At 40.3% G+C, this 23,595-nt stretch overlaps 1 protein-coding gene across 1 annotated transcript; it reads right to left on the reverse strand.

Annotated features, from left to right (window-relative positions):
* Window positions 1-1,206: 1,206 nt before the first annotated feature.
* TMED7 (transmembrane p24 trafficking protein 7) lies at window positions 1,207-15,816 on the reverse strand. The gene is made up of 4 exons (XM_054987445.1): window positions 15,722-15,816; window positions 15,389-15,595; window positions 6,948-7,193; window positions 1,207-4,438 (listed from the first exon to the last, which is right to left on the reverse strand). The coding sequence occupies exons 2-4, from the start codon at window positions 15,566-15,568 to the stop codon at window positions 4,202-4,204; spliced, it is 663 nt and encodes a 220-aa protein (XP_054843420.1). The 5' UTR covers window positions 15,569-15,595; window positions 15,722-15,816; the 3' UTR covers window positions 1,207-4,201.
* Between the last annotated feature and the right edge of the window lie 7,779 nt (window positions 15,817-23,595).

The following is a 23,595-nucleotide window of genomic DNA, read 5'->3' on the forward strand; positions in this document are numbered from 1 at the left end:
GTAAAAAGCGTTGAGTGGGCATTAAGTTGTCCTGAAGGGCGGTATATAAATTGTGTTATTATTAAGTGAAAACCACTTAATCATCGTGAAGGGTGGTATATAAATCAAATATTATTATTATTAACTTTGTTACAGCAGTTGGACTATAGATATTCTTATCAAAACAGAATATAAGAGTGGCAGGTCAAACCAATGGGCCATAGAGATAGCATTTTGTTTCTCTTACTGAGTAACCAATATGGAAGTTCACATAAAAAAGGATATTGATTCTTTGTTAGTTGTCAGCATCTCATAATTTGAGGTATGTTTTCTGTGAAAATAGTAAGTACAGTTCTGGTTACCATGATGTAGAGCCACTTTACGTTAGTGCTTACTATACCCTGAATTCTAAAGAATTATTTCTGTTCTTTTTGCAAATTTGTTTTTGAGTAAATAGTTTTCCCTACCCATCCTCATATGTTTGTTACTTGCTGTTTTAATTCCTTTTCCTATTAATGCCTAAATACTGTATTTGCCAATTATGCCTGTAGTATGACATTTTCAACAATCAGTTCACAGTGGATGTCCAATAAATTGCTCTCAGTTATCACAACATACTGCCAGAGTTTATGAAGAGTCATGTGATTAATCAGAAAGTAATCTGGAATTTCCACTGAAGCAGTATACATATAATTTCCACTTCCTTTTGTGTTTCTCTTCCTTTTTCTTTATGGTCTCATCTTAGGCTGTAAGCCTGAGGGGCAGGATTTTTTAAAATTCAGTAACTGAACGCTATGTATTTGAGGTGCTTTATAACTAAAATGGGAGCTCCTTGATCAATTATGTAACATGCATATCTAAGGGATGTGGTAGGAACTATAAAACTAAAAACAATTTACCAGTAATTTCTGGCATCAGATATATATTTGTCCTTTAATTGCTTAATTACACACAGCATCTAGCTACAGGTATAGTTTTTAATATTTAATTAGTATGCTAACTCAGCAGATATTTGCCTTTTGTTTTTAGAATACCTGCCTTGCTCTCCTTGAGCTCTATGTAGGAGTTACTGTTGAGTAAACATAAGACCAGGCTTAATTTTCAAATCCTTTCATTATAGAATTATTCTAGCTCAAGTTTTAGAATAGTCCAGATATAAATCCTAAACCAACCCCCTTGATTGTTGAAAAATGTATATATTGTATTAAGAAAGATCCACTCCAGAAGAACCTTATATTAATTTTATTATCCTGTATAATGTTCACAGGGCCAATTTAGCGTCAAATAAGAAACAAAAAGCTTGCAAAGTATTAGGACACATATTTCACATCATTAAACACATGTAGACATAAAGCAAAAAACCCTCTGGCATCTTTTGTTGTGGTTATTTTTTCAGTCACAGATATGCCCCCCCCTCCGTTTTTATCTGAACAATTGTTGATTTTTTACAGCGTTTTAAATCCCACTTTTTGTATCAATTTTACTCTGTGCATATTAACATCTAACTACTCAGTCATGTGCCTTGGAATTTGTGTAAAACATGAAGGACATTAAAAAAAATGTGCTGCACAGAAAGATGGGTGGAACACAACCCAAGAGCTGGTGCTAAAAAGCTAGTGCCACTAGCCCATGACAGCAGAACCACCAAATTAGGTAGCTCTATACACATTTAGTAGAATGGAAAAATCACAAAAGAAAGCTCACACACAGTTCAACAGTTAATTAAGATAATTAGGAGCCACAAGGTAACCACTCAGTACTTGTAACTACATGAGGGAGTCATATGTAGACTCTAACAATGTAGCTGGTAACCACTTTACTGATTGGAAAACCAGGGAAGCTGAACAGTTGATGAGCTTTTACTGCTTCATTAGAGTCCACAGAAAACCACCTCTCATGTTTTCACGGGCACAGCGTGATTAGTTTTAACTGGCTACTGCATGGCCTTTGGTTGTATGACTCCACCTAGTATCTATGTGAGTAATTGACTAATTAATCAGGAACTCATCAACTCTGGATGTTGTTGAATTCCCCCAGGTGGTCTACTTACAAGTAGTTTTTACCTTTAATCCAAACAGATATGCTTTCACAAGATCTTTTGTCTTTATGGCCAAATCTCCTAATCATTACTGCTACCACATCAACTTTCATTTATTTTCACTTAGGTTATTATGTAGTGCTACTCCTCAGTACTAGAAATGGAAATTGCATGAGTTAGATTCCAGCGATAATGGATTTTATGATCTATCATAACTACACCTGCATATCTGATAGCATATAATAAAACCTAAATAAAAGAAGTGGACAAGTACTGTCAAATTTATTTTATGCAAGCTCAAGTGGAACAGCCACCCCCCTCTCGCCAAATATTACACACTGAATTAGTTCTACAGGGCTTTAATTGTTTACAGTACTGTAGTTTTCCCTGTCCCTAAAATGCACAATTTTATAGGTTTTCTTTTCTTTTAAAAGCCTCTCACAGCACACACAAATGCAAGAGTGAGTGTGTGTAATGAAAGGGATGCTTTAACAATCAGTAACTAAGCAGAACAAGAATCTTCTGATTCATCATCAATGATTCAAAGCGGAACCATTCAATACTAGAGAAAATCTACTCTACACTCCTTACAACCACGAGCATTTAAATTTGACACAATGGTCCAGGTTCATAGAGTGCAATGCAATACAGGGAAGCATATAACAAATTTTTCTGGGATTGTTCTCTTACCTACAATTGCAAAATAGAGTGAGGCAGCTTTGTAGGACAATTCAATGCAAAGTGCATTTTTGTGATTGTAAAGCCTTAGTGGTATCCATATGTTTCCAAATATTACAAGTCAAGTTTTTTTCTGATATAAACTGCCTTCTGTAATCCAAAATATATATTCTTTAAAAAACCTCTATTGAAGTCAGCTAGGGCCAAACTACACAATTGTGTTTTCAAAGTGGCTGCAAAGAATGGCTTTTTGGTCTTGGAACACCAAGATTCAACTCTTTAAAAACAAGCATGTCTAGTTTGGCCCTGAGACTTACTTTCAAATAGATGTGTTTTATCGTAAGAGTGGTAATATTAATTTTACTTTGATTGCTTGTAACTACAGTACAGCATGGGATCTCACATACTTACAAAACTTTTGAGTATATATTAGCCATGAACAAGAACAGTGATTGATACAAGAAAACCCAAATAAACAATTCATAAACCACCGCACAAGGAAGCCCTACAGCCTAAAAGTAGTAGCAGTTGGTACAAAGCAACAAATTAGTTTGTTACACTCATGAAACCTAGATTTCCAGCAATTATTAAAATTTTCAAAAGGAGAATAAAACTCTCACAGATGTTATACAACCATTCCTGGTGGCTGTACAGATGTTGCTTAATAAGACATTTTTTTAGGCTATAACCCTCAATCCACTTATGCCAACCTAGTCCCAGAGAACATAGGTCTACCTACATACTATACTGATAGCAAGCTTTTGCTTGGAGTCACAAATCATTTATCCCAGTCCACTTACACATTAGCTGAGTCCTACTGACTTCAAGCAGGAACAGCATATTTGTGGATCAGCCTGTAGATTTCAGTTCTTCAAAGCAGCAGCATCACAAATTCAAAGAGTTGAACAACTTTGAGAGTTACAAAATATTCTTCCCATTTATTTAAAAGAAAAATGTAAGTCAACCAGATAAACATTTTCAAAGTACAGAGAATTGAATTCCCTAGGGTCCTCAGTCTTAAATTTGGTTCAGTAAAACAAGAAATTACAGAAAAATGTGACTGGCATTTTCATAGAAAAATCAAAACATGCAGTACTAGGATCTGAGACTACAATTAATCACACTGGCATTTGTTTTTTATCCCCATACCTTTTTGCTTGAGAAATCACACTGCCATCCACTTTTCATATGGATGATCTCCCATTAGCATGCTAAATACTATTTTAAAGTATTATCCTCCCAACATGTAGCCTCATTAGCTTTTTTAAAAAAATGTAGCAACCTTAAGTTAAATCTCTGTGCAAACACAAACAAGAGAAAATCCATATATTACAAATAAAAAGCTGCCCTTTTCCACAGCTTTTGGGGAACTTGTGTTTTTCAACTTTAAGTAGAGAGGGATGGCTAAAGATATTTAAAATGTTCTCCATGTTCTATAACTAGAAATTACTTGAAGAACCATATTTTACAAAGAACAGTGGATTTGAAGAATTTTCTCAACATCAGTTATGATCCAACACGGGTTGTGGTGGTTCTTTTATCTGAGAAGAAACTTTTGAGAAGAAACACTTGACCAATGCTAACTACAAGAAGAATGATGGCTTCTCCTATTGACCAATAAGCCACCCGTGTGTTTAAATCTTCAGCTCTGCTGCGGCCTTGGGCTTCTCTTAACCGAAAGTGAGTCTGGTGATCAATGACAGATTTTAAAGCTTCATGAATGGAAACACATGCAGATTCCATCTGGATACAGAAAAAGAGAATATTGATAAATAGTTCTCCATTGGGCAATACACTTTTGCAATTGCTTAGCCTTTTCAACTTAGTTGAGCTTTATTTTCTGAAGGTTAACCAACAGCTGTCAATATGACCACACAGTTTCTTCATCTAAGTGCCATTTGTATTGATATGAAGGTATAAAGCCTTAAGGATAAAGAAAACACAAATCAAATACACCTGATTTTAGCATATAGGTAATTTCATCACTTAATATTTCTTGGATAGTATAAGGGTATGGAAACATTCTCTAAGAGTGTTTTTCTTTAAGTAAAGTGTTGGTCCAAATGTTCATCCTTCTCTCATTAGGTCAGAAAGAACAATCTTAAAAGAATGTTTCAGTAGTTGCTGGAGTAGACAAAACACTGTGACCATGAATCAGGTATTCCAAGGCACCAGAACACCTAATCTTTTAATTGGTGATATGAGCATTCAAGCCTTATTTTATGTTCATACTTAACTGCATCAGGAATGCCCTTGCATTTTATGTTCTTGATATATAATTATTATTAACAACAACAACAAATGTATATACTGCCCTTCAGGGCAACTTAACACCCACCCAGAGCGGTTTACCAAGTATGTTATTATTATCCCCACAACAATCAGTGGGTGGGTGGGGCTGAGAGAGTTCAGAGAGAACTGTGACTGACCCAAGGTCACTCAGCTGGCTTCAAGTGGAGGAGTGGGGAATCAAACTCGGTTCTCCAGTTGAGTCCCGCTGCTTTTAACCACTACACCAAACTGGCATATTAATTATGCACGGACATCTGTATTCCTGCCATTGTACTGGACACTGTCCTGACTGGCAGAGATTACAAAATCAGACAATTAGTGTATTAGTGAATCCACTAATTGATAGAGATCTGCAATTTACATTACTGCTACAGAAGTCTGCGATTGTGCAGACAAGACGGTGATTGACTGCAATGTTGTATGCTCTCTTCCTCTGACTGTATTTCTTGTAGAAAAAGAGATTGACACTGAACAATAGGGCTACAAGGATTGAGGATCTTTTCCTTGTTCTATTCCCCTCAGAAGTCCTTTCTGATTCTGGAAAAGGAGATTTCCAGGGTTCTGCAACCCACATGATCTAATACCCACACAGCCCAGGAAGGGGTAGAGGGCAAAATCATCCTATCCTCTTTTCTCTCCATTGACAGAAAATGCAGGAAAGGTGATTTCACCCCCTTCACCCTCTCCAGCTTTTCGTCACACATGATTATTAGTCCAACTTGGTCGCACAACTTCCCCAAGATCAAAAAGAACTGCTGTGAGAAGAAGAAAAAGGTAAAAATCTGCATGTATCAGTGCCTTCTGTTGATGGATCACAGGATCCAACTCACAGTCACTGACTAGATCAAGATGGGCGGCCGTGTAAGTCTGTCTATAGCAGTAGAAAAGAGTGAGAGTCCAGTAGCACCTATAAGCATAACAAAATTTGTGGAAGGGTATGAGCTTTTGTGAGCCACAGCTCACTTCTTCAGATAGTCATTGGCTGTAAGAGTTGAGGAGCCTCAAGTGCCAATGGAACGTAGACCCACCACCATCTCTCTAGCAGTTTTGGTGATCCAGAGCCAGGAGGCCAAGGTGAACACTGGCAGAACAAGCCAAGCTCTCTTGGAATGGAGCCCGGAACAGCAGCAGCAGCTATGTTCTTTTAAATACATGCTGCCTTTTCTGGTACCAGGTGGCCACACACCCTACTTCTGGGCTGCTAGAGCTTTTCAATTTTTAAAAAAATTGTCAATTTCATATTGATATAGCAACCTACTGTTGTAATAATAGGTGCAGCAGGTTCTCTGAATTCCCAGCTTTCTTTCTTCTTCTTTACAAAAAAAAAGTCTCTAGCCTCTTGTGCTGTGGAGGTATAAAGAAAAATCGTATTTCTGCAATGGAAGAGGCTAGAGATTTAGCCTTTTTTAAATAAAAAAACCTGCTGCACTTTTTATTACAATGTTAGGTTGATATATCAATATGAAATTGATGATAAAAAAGATCAAAAACAAAATGGGGGAGGAGTGGTTTGACAATGACAGAAGTCCAATAATTGAACTGGGTTTGAGGTGGGCGGGACAAACGAAACCAACAGAAACATTATGCAGCTTCCAGAAAGACTGGGGTAAAAGTGGTCTCCAAAGAACAAGGAATCCTTCTCCCAAAGAAGTTCCCCACTCCTCCACTTGAAGTCAGCTGGGTGACCTTGGGTCTGTCACAGCTTCTAGAGGCTCTCTCTGCCCCACTCACCTCACAGGGTGTCCATTGTTGTGGGGATAATAACAGCATACTTTGTAAACCACTTTGTGTGGGCATGAAGTTGTCCAGAAGGGCAGTATATAAATTGAGTGTTGTTGTTGTTGTTGTTAATATTAAGTGAAAACTAAAGGTTAAAAAATGCATGTGGAAATCAGGGGATAAAACTGATCAACTGATGAAAAAACCCATGTGGAATCCCCCAAGTAAATAGCAACTCTACCTGAGTAAGTGCAGTGACTCTGTTTTCACTAGGGAACAGAGGTGGATCATCTCCAACCTGGAAGTCGAAGTACACAGTTTTGTGTGTGAAGGTAGAAAACTCATTGCTGAAACAAAATTTGTATGTTCCATTTCTGGATGCAGTAAAAGTAAAACTATCATACTGCTTCTTCATCTCTTTGTATAATACAATGCCATCTGGATCTTCTAAACGACAGTCAACATCATAGTGTCCTCCAGTGATCACCTGTGGAACAAAGAAAACTGTTTTGGGCGACACCAGATAGTCAATAGCATATAATTCCTGGCAAAATTGGCAAGCACATTTACAGAACGCTCAACACAGGCACAGCAAGTAATTTTCTGGTAAATCAGGAGAGCTGAGATGAAGGGCAACTATATTAAAACTCTTCAGTTGTAGTAAAATTTCCAACTTTAACTGCCACAAACTATGTGAAGAAAACCAAAGGAAAATTAACAGGAGATGTCCAACTGAAGAGTAGGGGTGTGCAACCCGAAAAGATTCGGGTTTCCCGCTTCGGGTTTACTCGAAGCGGGGAAAAGATCTGGAAATCCCCGAAATCTGAAGCGGCATGCCGCTTCGGATTCAGGTTTCCAGGTTGCTTCGGTATGCTCCATAAAGATTCGGAGCATACTGAAGTGATGGTGGAGGAGGAGGCTGCCCCCACCCTTAAGCACCCACCCCCACCCTTTAACACCACCCCCCACCCCACTTACCATGTGCAGCCAGGGCCTTCTCTGCCGCCGCCACGGCCAGCAGAGAGGGCCAGCCTTCCATTCTGCTGGTGCCAGGTAAGTGGGAGGGTGGGAGGGAGTAGTTAGGTTTAAAGGGCCCTGCCGCTTGCGAAAGGTCCCTTTAAACCTAACCCCCTCTCCCGGGTGCCCCGAAGCTTCCCAAATGCTTCCAGAAGCTTTGGTTCAAGACTTCTGAATTGGGGCCAGCATGCTGGCCCCAATTCAGAAATTCTGAAGCTTTCCAGATCGGGTCCGATTCGGGTATTTTACCCGAATCGGATTCCCAAAGCGCACACCCCTAGTGGAGAGCCCAAGATACTTGGCCTAATCTATGTAAATATCACAGATCAGACTAGAATTATGGCTTTTACTGATCACTCTTTCTATTATGATACAAGCAGGAGTCCTGACTTTGGCCTGAAACTGTTCTAATATGATGACTAAAAGAAGATTACATTAAAGGTTTGTACAATCTTCTCAATTCAGTTAAAGTTAAATTACCAAAGAAAAGCTGGAGATTAATGGAATGGATTGCCTCCTTCGATCAGCCCACTAACAGAAGCAGATTTTTCTCCCACCCTCCCTTTCCCCCAAAAGCCCCTTTTTGAAAATGGATGGCCAAGTGAACGGGGACCCTCACAGTTTAAAAAAAGCCACATGGGTCAAGGCATACTGCAGTGAGAAAAGAAATCAGGGCAGATCACCTCTCCCTTCTCTGAAGAATGACAAAAGAAAGCAACTCAATATACTTAGACAAAGATATAACAGAGATTTAAACCCTGGTCTTCCCTAAATCTCAATGTAAAGGTAAAATGAGTTAACAGTAAATAGACTCCTATAAGAATCAAAGGGGGAGTCAACATGACTGCTCCACCCAACTACACTGACTCCTCAGTTAGCCAGTATTTTCAATCACTGCACAGCCCCACTAAGGAAACACACCAGGCATTCTGCACAAACCATAGTAAAGGAAAACAAACACAGCAATGGCAGATTAATAGCTTGTCTTCTCAAAAACAACCCACTTAAGTAAAAGGAAGCTCACTGAGGCAGGGAAAACAGGACTCTTGCAGCTCTATCTTCCTCCATCCCCAGTGAAATGGTGAGCAAAACCCACAAGATTTATGGCTAGAGAGCATCTCCCACTTTTCTCAATAATCCCACATTAGGAGAAACTAGTCTTAGCAGCCCTCCTTCACTCAACAGAAAGCAGACATCTTTTACATGCTGAGTAACTATGTTGTTTGCACAATGGGCCACGGGCTTTCTCTGTGGTGGCCCCTATCCTGTGGAATGACCTGCCTGAGGTCAGGAGAGCCCCCACTCTCCTGGCTTTTTGTAAACAATGCAAAACCGAACTATTCAAAAGGCTTTTTATTCAAATGGGAGGGCTGAATTGTAGGGAAGGGGTCTCAGATGCTTCGCTAATGAGTTAGGGATCATAGACTTCATCACTATATTGCCTAACATATTATCTGCTGCTTTAAATATGTACTCCTATGTACCACCAGTGCTCCATGTTGTCTAATGTTAGTCCTAGAATTGATTATGTTCTGCTACAGTATTTTTTCTACTCTGTATTGGATTCTTGCTAATACTATGTCTTTTAAACTTGTATCTATTTACCCTATGGTATTGTTTATGAAATGTCCTTGATACTGTATTGAAATGTACTTGATACTGATTGTACTAATCTCATACTGTGTAATCCTCCTTGAATCTCAGTGAGAAAGGCGAACTATAAATGACATAACTAAATAAATAAAGTAGCTAAGCCCTCACTACACACCATAGAGAACTATAGTAAGCACTCTGCTGTTGAGATTTTTGGGCAGCCATGTCTGACTGTCTTCCTTGCCACATCAGAGCCAGGAAACAAAACAGTGAGACTGCAGACAATGTGCTGTCCTGCCTGCAAAATATTTTCCCTCATAAATGAAACCCCACAGATGGACATTAGTAGGAATACCAGATGATTGCACATCCAATGGAAGGGTGGGGAGCTAGGCTAAGATAAGCATAATGGGAAAACACCTAAGTGGCAGTACCTCTCAGTTGCTCAACAGCTTCTAATGAGCTCATCATTACAAGAACCATCTGTAACTACCACTCATAAATTTCTCTTGCATCTCTGTAGGAAACATGGCAGCCATTCAACAAGCAGAGACAAGGGTAGTTCCTACCCGTGTCATGCCGTGCAAGGCATCCAGCAGCACTAGAAACCAGAGGAAAACTAGCTGCTCTTATGCAGGGTTCTATCCTTTTATGAGAACAAGGTAAGAAGTGACATATGCTTGTGTGTTATTCATCTGCTTTCATGATTAGGCAAACATACTGAGGAGAGTGGGCAGTGGGTTCTCCAGGACTGGAGGTCCCTTGTGCCCACAGTCTAGCTACTAAAGTGCTCAGACACATACATACACATAAAGCTGCCTTCTATTGAATCAGACCATTGATCCATCAAGGTCAGTATTGTCTACTTCAACTAGCAGCAGCCTTCCATGCTCTCAGGCAGTGGTCTTTCACATCACCTACCACCTGATCTTTATAGCTAGAGATGTCAGGGATTGAACCTGAGACCTTCTGCATGCCAAGCAGATGCTCTAATGCTTAGCCACAGCCCCTCCACCAGCATAAGTGACTGGGCAGGCTTCAATAGTCATGGCTGTTCTGACTGTTCTCCCTGCCCAATTACTACTGGCATGATAAGCCACATAACCAGGTTGCAAGAATTAGAGAGATGTGGATGTCTAACAAGGTGCGCTGGTACATTTCCCAACAAATGTTGCAAGTAAATACAAGGGATATGGGGTTATGATTGAATGGGGCAAAGGGTACAGCCAAAATAAAAGGCACTCAGGGTCCAGTGAGAGCAGGCATATCTGAGTGAGGAAATTGGTACCTTCACCACCTTCTGATCGACTACAGCACTACACTATAACACATGTGCAAGGTAGACTTCTCAGCTCTCTTTCACTTGAGAGTCTGAGGCAGCTTCTGAACTGTGTCTGTACTGGTACAGATCTACATATGGCTCTTTGGTACCAGACTATATGGCTGGAAACAGCTTATGCATACGGGTGGAAGGAGGCAAAAGGAAGTACTGTAAATTAAGCCCTTGGAGAACTACAAAAGCCCAATGATGAATTTGTGGTTAGAATATTGCTCTGCAGAACAGAAGGAGTTGGTTTATTGCTCCCATTTCCAAACCAGCTAACAGGTAATTTACAAAGTTGCCTCCAGGGAAATTGTACTTTCCATTCTTCCTTGTAACTTTTGTAGTCCGGCAAAATGTTCCCTTCATTTAGGCAACAATACATAGAAGTTACAGGCAGTGTTGTTAGCATTGTTTATATAGTCTCACAGAAGGATTCAAAATCCTCTCCCAATAATCTCATCATCTTTGTATTCTATGTGAAGGCTTCCTTCCAGCCATACAGCTACAGAGCTAGCTAACTGCTGCTGTTCAAATGGCAGTATTTCCTTCTGTGTGTGGTATGACTGGTTTCCTCATACGGTGGCTGTTTGTAAGACTACTTTTTGAGCTGGCAGGAAACTCAAGCCCTGTTTGACCAGAGTTGATGTTTGTGACTGTGGGTATCAGCTGCTGCCCTCCTAAATACTGAGTTAATGTGTTAACAGTGCTGGAGTTACCATAGGTTCTTCCTGGCAGTATACTTGTGCTCTGTGAGTAAGAATGATTATGGTAAGGGTTAAGTGACATTTTGATGTTTCTGCTATTGTCAAACATCAGTTCCATGCAAGGATAATGTGTGGTGGTATCAAAAGAGATGTCATGATTAGGGGATGACAATGAAGTTCCTAAGGGCTCTGTAGAAGTAGCTCTCACTGCTCTTTCTTCTACAGCTATGATTGTACTTTTGATGTTGCTACTGAAAGAACATAGGACTCCAGCTAGTTTCACCAGAATTCTCTACAACTCAGTTTTAGGGTGCACCACAGATAGCTCTACACATGAATGAGGTGGCAGTTAATATGTTGTATGTGGCTCAAGCTAGGGCTATTCAATGACAGATTTGGATTTACTTATTTATGTTCTAGTCTACCGCACTGTCGTATTCTAAATGAACATACTAATTTAATTGTTTAAATCCAGTTTTAAAACATCTCTATTAGTCTGAGTACAATTCTTGCTCTTCTCTTCATCCATTAACCAATAAAAGCAATTAGTATCATCTAAAAAATATTTACTTAAAACATCCCCTTTAAATCAATTAGGCGCACTTCAAGGTAAGTATTTAGGGCTGATATTTAATATTTAATTCTCTCTCAATTACACACGTTTTCCTAGGTATAGGAATGCTTGCTACATATACTATGATACTCAAAGCCTACACTTTAATTAAAATATTTATAACCTACCTTTTCCACTGACTACTGTGTCTCAAGGTACATTACAAAAGGCAGTTGAGCAAGTAACAGAAAAATCAGAACCCAGAAATGGTACAATTGTAAGAAACAGTAGCACCACTGAACTACTGTATGCCTTCGATAGTATAAAAACACTCATAATCTTTAATCATCAACAAATCCCTATTTATGGCCCCTTTCTTTATGTTATGGCCCCTTTCTTTCTCTTGGGTAGATTTGGTCTTTAAGCCTTTTATTCTTGCCCCTTTTGGTAGATTGCTGCCACCAGGAATTAAATTCCAGAATAACTTAAATTTCTCCTTTTAGTAACGTGTCCAAGTGTCAGGCTTTTCGTGGTACTATGTGGCCCTGAGGATAGGAATGGGATATAGGATTAAAAAATGGGATGGAATGGAATATGGGATTAAAAAAAACAAAATAAACTTTTATTTTTATGAGAAGCGTATCGGTTTCATATTATTTCTAAAACTTGATGGTTTCCAAAGAGCAGTTCTCAGTTCTTAAACTTACTTTACATAGATCTTCTCTCAGCCTTCATACACAGTTTGCCTGCTTTTGATATTAATTTCTCTCTCAATTACAAGACCTTTTCTCAGGCGCACACACAGTTTGCCTGCTTTTCCCTGACTGAATGTTCTTTCACAAACACACAGTTTAGGCTTCCACACAGGTTATATCTCTCTCAGACAACATACACAAAGCTCAGACTGCACACAGCTTGCCTCTCTTGCCCTGACAGAATCTTTTTTCTCCACTCTCAGTCTAAAACTGCATTCACTCTGCCCACACTCTCAGTCATCAACCAATCACATCACTCACTCATCCCTCTCTTTCACCCCACTCTTCATCTATATCACACCAAGCATTTAAAGACACATACACACATTTACTTAAAATCATTACAGCCTATCTGAACAACATGGCTGTAAAACATTTAAGGAATCAGGCCAATGTGAGGACCCTCCTTACTCCGTTAGAAAGACCATTCTAAAGAGCTGCCCAGTATCACTGCTGAAAAAGGCTGAGCCAATCAGATAACTTCAAAGGAAGATCTAACATAGACACTCATATTGGGAGACAAAGTCCTTAATAGGGCTAACAGATTGTTATAGTCATTTATTTGTGACTTCCATGTATGGCAGAACATAAATATACTGGGCAGAACTGCCCTAGAAGCAAATAATGTATATAGGAAACAATCTTTATAGGGAACTACAGGGGAGTCTTTTGAGTTAAAAGGGCCTTGCAAACAAAACAAGCTACATTATTAGTTCCATTTTTTTTTTGAAATAGAAGCACAAACTCTGACATAAGATTACAAACTCTATGGTGGGAAGTCCAAATCACCTGGCTGTCTTGTGTTCTAAAACCCCACTTGCCATTAATGCTTACCAAAGTGTTAATATTGCATCAGGAGGGGACAATATCCAGTGGAGCAGGAGGAGGACAAAATTATTAGTCTTTTCCCCACTGAATACTTTGCCCCTGCTAGCCCTCCCAACCTAGTGACATTTTCGTTTCAAACATCAGTATAAGATCCCAGCTAGAAAAGCAGCTGGAGAAGCAAGGGAATTGAAAGGGGAAGGCATTGAGCAAATGAAAGATCAAGCTCTCATTTCTGTCACCCACAGTTTCTCAGCTGGGAATCACTCCTTCCTAACACCACTTTGCAAGGAACCAGCAGCTGGCATGATAGTGGTGATTAACGTATAGCTTTAATATAAGTTGTCAGATGGGAGGCTAAAAAAAATTCAAGTTTTAAGAGCAACAAAAAAAGGATATTTTCTTGTATTACACAAAGTTCCTAAAACCATAGATCTTATTGTTAATGGGGGTTTTAATTGCCAGAAACTTTCAATCTACCACTCACTATTTATGTCCATGAAAATATATTTATGGAAGCAATCAGCATACACAGGCTTGTGGATAAATATATCAAGTATTACTCAAAGTGGGGAAAGAGAGAAAGAATGATTTTTTTAGAAGATTTAGAGAACCACCAGGATGAATGGAAGATGAAGAAACAGTTTAACAAACTGATGTGACCAAATATAGGTCAGGGTTATGTGGCTTCACAAGCAACGCCTCAAGTAATTACTTAAGAGAAGTGCTTCCTTTGTTTCACTTGAACAATGAGATGATTCAGCATTTCAGTTGTATGGCAAAGAGAGATCTATTCCTTGAAATATTAGGCCACACCTGAAGGAAACTTGTCAGAAAAACATGGCTGCATAGAGCTAAAATAAAAGCTGATTTTACCAAAGGAACTAACTCAATTTTTTCTATTAGTTTTCAGAGTATATGGATAATGAACATGAAATGCAATAGTATTTAGTTTCCATAAGACTACATATCTTGCGTTCTAAATTAAAGTGCTATAAAACTTCTGTTTAGTTATACTCCAATTTGTATGCTTTCATCAGAGCTATCTGAATAATTCTATTAGCTGTATATATTATTCATACCTGTCAAGCCAAAGTTACATAACAGATGTTTTGGGACAGGTTTGCCAAACAACCACTACCATTTATTTATGAGTAACATGAAAAGAGAGCAAAAACCAACAGCAACAGAGAGTTCTGAAGCAGTCAAGAGAATGTTCAGTTGTGAACTCCAGCTGTATTATTTATCTGCAGAAACATTTAAACCTGTATAACTCTCCCTATACCTCTATCAAAGTCTAATAGCAGCATTTGCATACATCTAACCAATTAAAAAAAACACCAAACAAAAACTATATGAAAAAACAGTCAATGAAAATCAGGGGTCTCCTACAGGCAAGCTGCCAGCAGTTTGTGGGGCCCCTGTAAACCCAATAAAAATTGCAAAAAAGTTTCCTCTATGTTTTTTAAAAAGATTTTATTTCATTGGATTTTCTCTGGGTGCTTAACAGTTTCAATTTCAGTGCTCTTCAATTATGATTCATGTCCTGTTTCTAGGACAGAACATAACTCGGTAATGGGCAGGGGAGTAGTTGGGGACTTTTTCATTACTGATAAGTAAATAGTATTAAAGGCTGGAGAACCCTGGTGTAGTTGGTAGACAGGGAATGCTATAGAAAATGTTGACAGGTAGTGGGAATACAGATGTAGCAATATCTCAGCATGAGGTACCCAATTAGATATATCTTGCAGAGTAATCACATCGTTGAATTTACAAGAATAACAAGAATTAAACAGCCAGATGGACAATCCTCCACTCCTTAACGATCGAGTTAAGGATTTGTTGTTTAAATCTATGCTAACAATTATCTGCCAGGACGACGTGATGCTGCAGGAGGGAGCGCGCTCTTACCTGGAACTCCAGGGTGCACTTGACGCCCTGCATGATCTCCTCATAGAAGCACTGCTTGGCGTTATCTGGCAACTCAAATGTGATCTCCGAGGCGCGCACGGCGCAACCCAGGTTCAGCAACAGCAGCAGCCCCCACAGTCCCGCCAAGGCACCAGGGCCCAGCCTGCCGCTCAACATCATCTCCTGATGGGGATTCAACCGCAAGCGCTAAGAGGAATAAAAGGGCACGAAGACATGAGCCGGGGACAAAGGGAAGGGGACGGTAGCGAGCAGGCCTGGCGCCTAACCGAAACCTCGAAAGGGAAGAGAGGGGCTACGAGGCCGGGAACTCACCCGTGAGGAACCGGAGACAGCCCACACCTGCCCGAGCCGGTTTCTACCAGTGGCGTGGCCGGGGGTGGGAGGTGCAAACGGCCCGGAAGCGGTGGGTTCCACCGTCTACCGATAGAGAATACTTCCGGGTGACTGTCATTTGTAGACGTGGAGTCGTTTGGATGCCGGGGGTGGTGCTGGAGGTGGGAAGGGCGGGGCTTGAGGCGCGTTGCGAGGCTCTTATTGGAGCTTGCTAAATCGCCGTGAAGGGGATGGTGCTCGGTTAGGGTCGTTACGGTGTTTGTCGGAGCGGCGCTTCCCAGTCTCTAAACTTACTCGGTTCTTAACGTCTGAAAGCAGGTCCTTCCTGTTAGATATGCTGGCCTTTGGCGATGACCGAGGCTGCAGTGAAGTCGCATACCAGAAAGCAAAGCCCAATGAACAAAGCGGTCCTCGCCTCTGAGAAATGCGCCTTTCCCCTCGGACCGTGTACGAAGGGCTTCAGAAATGCAAAAACTCCCGGCCTGGATCTCCTGTCTGTCTGAGTGTTTTTTAAAGGCAGTCGGGGTGGGGAGGACCGCCGGCTTTTAAGAGAGCTGAAGAGTCGGGGGAGATCTGGCTTTAGTAGGTCTCCGCCTTGCTGGATTTGGCCGCAGAGAATACGCAGGTGTCTGGGGACCTGCGCCACTACCTTGGTTATAAGCTGCTAAGGCAAAACGCAACTAGACCCAATTTCTTTCTAGAAAGTTAGTAAGGTTTTGTTAGAAGGTGATGGCTGACATAAAGGCCTAGAGAAGGATAACTGAGCTCAATTTTATTTCCCTTAGTATTCAATGAAATGACTCTGAAGTTTCTAATTTATGTACAAAATTTGCTTGAGAAGAAGGACGTTTAGTGGCATCGGGCCCCGTTTATATTAATAATGTATTCATTGTGCACAGTTATAGGGCAGAAGGAAAATCACTAGACCCTGAAAACTCTTGGGACCGCATGTGCAAAGGACAACCTTATTTTAAGAGTTTAGTGAGCACAACTTTTAATTGCTTGCTAAAATATTGTCATTGTCTCCTCTCCCCCCCCCTCCACACGCACACACAAGCAGATGATCCGCCATTGATGGCCCATAATAAGGTACTTTTCAAAACATGATTTCAAGTTGGCTTTCAGAGTATTACTATTGTACTTTACTATTATATAGGTCAATATATCCAACAGCTTGGCTGTTAATGTATGTGGAACTCTAAAATTAGAGATCACCCACATTTTCAGTGGAGTTCTATGAAGAGCTACTCCAGTCTAAGCCCATTGATTTCAATGGGCTTAGACTGGAGTAACTCTTCATAGGATTTTACTGTATGTTTTATAGTTCCTTCTTTACTTGGAGCCTAAGTTTCTTGTGGCTATTTTAGCCCATTTAAAGTTCAGCTCAATGGTAGAGAAATTTTTTATTGTTACTTGACAAAGACTCCACTGCTCCCCCTCCCCGCCCCCCAGCCATGTAATTCTCATGTTTTTTCTCTATTGCCAGATAAGGCAATTTGGACCAAAGTTGTATCTGACCAGGTAGTAAATTGCTCAAATACTGTAGTTTAATTTGTTTTATGGGAAATAACTTTGAACTGTACTTGTAATGATTTTAAGTAAATGTGTGTGTGTCTTTAAATGCTTGGTGTGGTATAGATGAAATGGGGGGTGAAAGAGAGGGATGAGTGAGTGATGTGATTGGTTGATGGCTGAGAGTGTTGGCGGAAAGTGAATGCAGTTTTAGACAGAGTGGAGAAAAAAGATTCAGTAGGCAAGAGAGGCAAGCTGTGTGTAGCTTGAGTATTTTTAAGCAGTTCTGAGAGAAATACGACCTATGTGGAAACTTGAACTGTGTGTTTGTGAAAGAACATTCATTCAGGGAAAAGCAGGCAAACTGTGTGTGCACCTGAGAAAAGGTCTTACTTGTAATTGAGAGAGAAATTAGTATCAAAAGCAGGCAAGCTGTATGCAGCCTGAGCTTGTGTATGTTGTCTGAGAGAAATATAACCTGTGTGGTAGCCTGAACTGTGTGTTTGTGAAAGAACATTCAGTCAGGAGAAAGCAGGCAAACTGTGGGTGCGCCTGAAAAAAGGTCTTGTAATCGAGAGAGGTTGATACCTGAAGCAGGCAAACTCTGTGTGAAGCCCGAGAAAAGACCTGTGTGACTGCATCTGTGAAAGGAAACTTAAGAACCAATAACACTCTTTGAAACAATCAAGCTCAAGAAATAATATGAAACCGATACGCTTCTTATAAAAATAAAAGTTTACTTTTTATATATATATCCCAGTGTATCTGTCTTTCCTATATCCTATTCCTATCCTCAGGGCCACATATGACCACGAAAAAGCTTGACCCTTGGGCATGTTACTAAAGGGAAAATTTAAATAAAATATCTTGGAATATAATAATTCCTGGTGGCAGCAATCTTCCTAGAGGGTGTAAGAGAAAGATTAAAGGTAAAATCTAACCAAGAGAAAGAAAGGGTCATAACAGTATTACGAATTTTTATGTTTGGGGGATTGCTTTGTTCTTGTATTTTGGTGTAGTGGTTAAGAGTGCGGGACTCTGGAGAACCGGGTTTGATTCCTCACTCCTGCACTTGAAGCCAGCTCGGTGACCTTGGGTCAGTCACAGCTTCTAGCTCTCTCAGCCCCACCCACCTCACAGGGTGTTTTGTTGTGGGGATAATAAAGGCATACTTTGTAAACTACTCTAAGTGGGTGTTAAGTCATCTTGAAGGGCAGTGTATAAATTGAATGTTGTTGTTGTTATTATTTTCAAATCTTAGTATGGTCTGCATTTTTTTCCTTTTACTTTCTGTTAGTTTTTACGTTGCTGTAATCTTTTGCTATCAGCAATAAATAAGCCCGAATCCAGTATTATCATATTGCAAGCTAGTAGTATGACCTTCTCTTCCAGTACCTGGCATGGCACAGTGCTTAGAGTATTGGACTAGCATCTGGAAGACCCAAGTTCAGATGCCCACTCTGCCGTAGAAATCTGCTGTGTAATCTTGGACCTGTTATTCTCCCTCAATCTAATCTACCTCACAGGGTTATTGTGAGAATTAAATGGAGAAGGGGACAACAAGGTTGTAAGGTGACAGGGGAGAAAAGCAGGGTATAAATATTTAAATGAATAAATCCCTCTCTTGAGTGGTTGGTGTTTCCCAAATAGTCTACACATGTCTGCCCCTTTGGAGCATCCCCCTTCTTAGTGTGTCAAGCACAGACACGTGCAACTGGGCAAATTATAGGATCCTGCCTATGTATACCGAGGTCTCAGATCTGGGCAGCACCTCATATCAGAGTGGGGAGATTCCCAGAAGCAAGCTAGCAGAAGACATTTATTAAGAAACTAATAAAATAGGGGCACACAAGAATCTAGACACACAGTAAAAGGGGAGAATGAAAGCATGTGACCTGTCCTGTAGAGTGTGGCATTCCTGTAGAGTCCTGATGTTGAGAGCAGAAGAGAGGAGTGTAGAGACAGAGGGTCAAACCACACGAGACAAAATACACTTGAATTACACTCAAATACACTTGAATTACCCATGTAATGAGTGTTTTTTGTCTCATGTGGTGAGACCCAGAGACCAGTGCTTGTCTCTAAGGAGCCTGTGCCGTAACAGAAGGCAGTAGCTGAACAATCAGGAAAAACTGCTGGAAAGTACTGGGAATTTGGGGGCTATATTTGTACTGTAAAAATGCTGAGGATGCTAAGATCAGGTTGGGTGGGAGCTGAGAAGTTTGGTCATAAGGTGGGACAATGATAAATGAACAAAAAACTGGAAGTGACAGGTGACTGTCTCCAGGAGACCGATGGATCTATGATAAGGTTGATCACCTACTAGATCCTGTCCTGCATTAAGGCTATCAGAAAACCTAATTCTGGCAAATTGCCCAAATTTCAAGAGGGGAGGAGGCTGCTATGAGAGCCTGTAGGTAGACCCAATTAAGCTAGGCTGCTTCCTCAGTTGTCTTCTTGGAAGTGCCTGGGGGTTGTTGCGAGAGATACTGGAATCTTGCCCCTTTACTCCTACTGTGCACAGTTGCTGGTGAATTCAGGGGATTCATAGACTCTGCACTGTACAAGTAGCTGGTTTGAGGAGTTCTCCGGCTTGGTTCCTTTGACTGGGCATCGTTGTTTGCAGTACAATCCTTAACACCCTTTTAAACCCATTAACTTCAATGGACTTAAAATGGTGTAGTTCTGTTTAGAATTATGCTCTAAACTCTGTTTAGGAGTGTGCTTCTGACATATCCCTCAACAACATTTTTAATAGCTGTGCTGGTTCATTCAGAACAGGTTTTTTTTAAAAAAAATATTATTGGGACCAACCCAGATAGCACAAGCTTTTTACTTTCTCAAAATGCTTCATCAGGCTGACTGTTTAGTGCAAAAAGGGGGTGTTTGGGGGGAATTCAAAGCTCAAATCTATAGTATATAAAAATCATAATGTCAGACTATGGAATCCCAGTTATCTAGAATTCGTCTCCCCCTTCTGCAAGAAGCACAAAGTTCCTTGATTTCAAAAGGTTTATTGAAAGACAATGCTCAGGATACAAGTGTCAATATTCCAAGGATTAGGAAAGCCTTGGCTGAATGAAAGCTTTGTTGAGAATGACACACAAAATGAAAGTAACAACAGTTCAAACACCCATTCCCAGCCTCCTCCCTTAGTCCTGTCTAGAAGGCCTGGGAAGGCGAGGACGTCAAGGTCGGCCGGAACGGGTTGATAAGAATTCTTCGCTCCCATGGGCAGCACCTGGGCCTGGAGGGAGAGAACTCAACAACTACAGATTATAGCATGCGAATATGGCGTAGCTCTGGCTTGAGAACTGACAAGAAAACTGACATTCTGACACATAAAATAGAAAAAATAATAAAAGGGGGAAGGATGATATCAAATGAAAGCTCCATTCTCTGCCCTTCATAAAAAGATGTTTTACAGACTGAGGCAAAATAGCCTGTTGTGCCAAGAACTGCCAGGACAGAAAAGCAGACAATGAATGTTCTCCTTTTTGACAATTTTAGTCATTATTTATTTAGGAAATGTATACACTGCTTCTCCAGAAGCATTTATATTTATAAGCCCACAGTGGCACATCATGTTCTCTTGTCTACATAGATCGTTGTATATGACAGAGCAGAAGGAAACATAAATATGGTCATTCTTATATTAACCAAGTTAGAACACACATGAAGTTGACTTATACTGAATCAGACCATTGATCTATCAAGGTTAGTATTTTCTATTCTGACTGGCTGTGGCTGTGTCAAGCAGAGACATCTTTCACATCACCTCCTTTCTGATCCTTTTTAAGCAAGATGCAGACGGTCAAACCTATTTATTTAGTTTATGTATTTATTTAAAATGTCTATTAGCCGCCTTTCTACTTTAAGGCACCCAAGGTAACTTGTATATAAATAAAATAAAAGATAAAATTAAAAAATCACAATTTAGAAATGTTAATAATTAGAAAAACTAAGTTAAATGCCGTCCTAAATAAAGCCATCTTCAACTGCCTCCTAAAGACTGAAAGCGAGGGGGCCAAGCGCACCTCCCTGGGGACATCGTAACATAATCATGGGTGTAACGATTTCAAGTAAATGTGTGCATCTTTAAATGCTTGGTGTGAGATAGGTGAAGAGTGGGGTTGAAAGAGAGCAATATGATTGGTTGACGACTAAGAGTGTGGGTGGAGTGAATGCAGTTTAGACTGAGAGTGGAGAGAAATATAGTCAGAAGAAAGCAGGCTAGCTGTGTGCTGCCTGAGTATACTGAAGTATTTATGAGAGAAATATAACCTGTGTGGAACCTGAACTGAGCATGTTTGTGAAAGGACACTCAGTCAGGGAAAGAGAGGCCAGCTGTGTGCTGCCTGAGCAGGTTTAATATTTCTGTGAATGAGAGTCAGAGAAAGAGAGGCTAGCTGTGTGCTGCCTGAGTAATTTTAAGCACGTCTGTGAGAGAAATATTGAGTCAGAGAAAGAGGCTAACTGTGTGTGAATGAGTTTAAATGAAATAACTTTAAGAACCGAAAACTACTTTTGTGAAACTGATACGCTTCTTGAAAAATAAAAGTTTATTTTGTTTTGTTATATCCCAAAGTAGCTGTCATTGCTATATCCCATTCCTATCCTCAGGGCCACATAGAATCACGAAGGAGCTTGACGCTTAGGCACGTTACCAAAGGGAACATTTAAATAAAATATCTTGGAATATAATATTCCTGGTGGCAGCAATCTACCCAGAGGGTGTAAGGGAAAGATTAAAGGCAAAATCTACCCAAGAGGAAGAAGGGGTCATAACAATGGGGCTGTCACCCAAAAGGCCCTCTCTCATGTCCCACTAGGTGAACATCTTTTTAGTCAATGGGACAGTCAGGAGAGCCTCTATCCTGGTCTCAAGCCATTTGGGACTTTAAAGAACAACCAATAACTTGACGTTCCTGCCATACTTTCTGTAACACACTAGAGGGAGCCCTTGAATCAGTAGTTTGCAAAGCTTTCTAATTACTGCAAAAACTGAATCACTAAAGCATTTAAACCTTTGGCAGTATTCAGATAACATTACATTCAATTGCAGTGGAATTATACAATATGAAGAATGCATAGTACCTATGTCGTAAAGCAATTCAAATCAATAGGCATTTTGCAGCTGACCAATAAGATATGAATTGTACAATCCTAAGCCTACTTACTTGACAGTCAGTCCGTTAAAATAAAACAATTTACTTACAAGTAACTAGGGTAGAAGTGGGCTTTTACAGAAAAGTACTTTTTCATAAATGCTTCTTTAAAAGGCTTTTTTAGTCCTGGATTAATTATCAGATAAAGTAGCAGAGAATAATAGGGGCACCACAGAACTTGGCTTGGCAAGTGTGAGATTCAGGGAAATAAATGCTCTTTGTGTTCTTCCTGTCAATTAGCTGATTCACAGGTGATTATTAAAGGATCAAACCAGAATATATTCCAGCAGCCCAAACCTCTGATAAGGGATTTCTTAAATCAACAGGGGCGCTTGCCTATGCACACCATTCTCTGCCTGTACACACCATGCTTTGGAACAGTCTGTGGAACTCCCAGATTTGCCCTAGGCCTTGTACAAAGCAGCCTTTACTGATCAATGCAGGGTGAGATAGCAGAGGCATAATGTATCTCTACAATTCAATATATCTTGTATTGAATTCATTCTCCCAAGTCTCTTTCATTTACTTTGGTGGTAAAAAGACAAAAAGCACCCACTGTGTTTATTCCAAATATATCCAGGGCTTTTTTTCAGGGGGAACGGAGTTCCGGAACCTCTTGAAAATGGTCACATGGCTGGTGGCCCCGCCCCCTGATCTCCAGACAGAGGGGAGTTTAGATTGCCCTCTGCACTGCTCAGCGGCGCAGAGGACAATCTCAACTCCCCTCTGTCTGGAGATCAGGGGGTGGGGCCACCAGCCATGTGACCATTTTCTCGGAGGGCAACCCACTGAGTTCCGCCACCTCTTTTCCCAGAAAAAAATCCCTGAATATATCTATAACTCAGAGTCAAGCTCTGGGGGAAAAAACTGTTCTCAAGTTTGCAGCAGAATCTAGCTGTACACCTTGCTAATTAGATACTTCCTATGCTATCGTTAGGAAGCATTTCCCCACCCCTCAATCTATGGATAGTTAAGTAACATTTAAGTGTCTTTATTTGAAAAACAAGAAGAACATCTAACACACACACACTAATATGCATGTGATGCTTTTAAAAATAAAAAGGCAGATAGCCTATCCAAAAAGAGGAGAGGCAAGTCTGATACCTGAGCCAGCATTCTTGATAGTATGTACATTTGATATTTATGTAGTGAAGCCAGCATCATCATTCACCT

The sequence above is a fragment of the Eublepharis macularius genome, chromosome 8 (assembly GCF_028583425.1).
Source record: "Eublepharis macularius isolate TG4126 chromosome 8, MPM_Emac_v1.0, whole genome shotgun sequence".
NCBI lineage: Eukaryota > Metazoa > Chordata > Lepidosauria > Squamata > Eublepharidae > Eublepharis > Eublepharis macularius.

Excerpts from the sequence above, each read along its gene's own strand:
- TMED7 (XM_054987445.1), bottom strand. The coding sequence starts at position 15,568 with ATGATGTTGAGCGGCAGGCTGGGCCCTGGTGCCTTGGCGGGACTGTGG. Across the intron at positions 7,194-15,388 it reads AGTGCACCCTGGAGTTCCAG|GTGATCACTGGAGGACACTA; the intron begins GTAAGAGCGCGC and ends TTTGTTCCACAG. Across the intron at positions 4,439-6,947 it reads GAGTCACTGCACTTACTCAG|ATGGAATCTGCATGTGTTTC; the intron begins GTAGAGTTGCTA and ends TTCTGTATCCAG.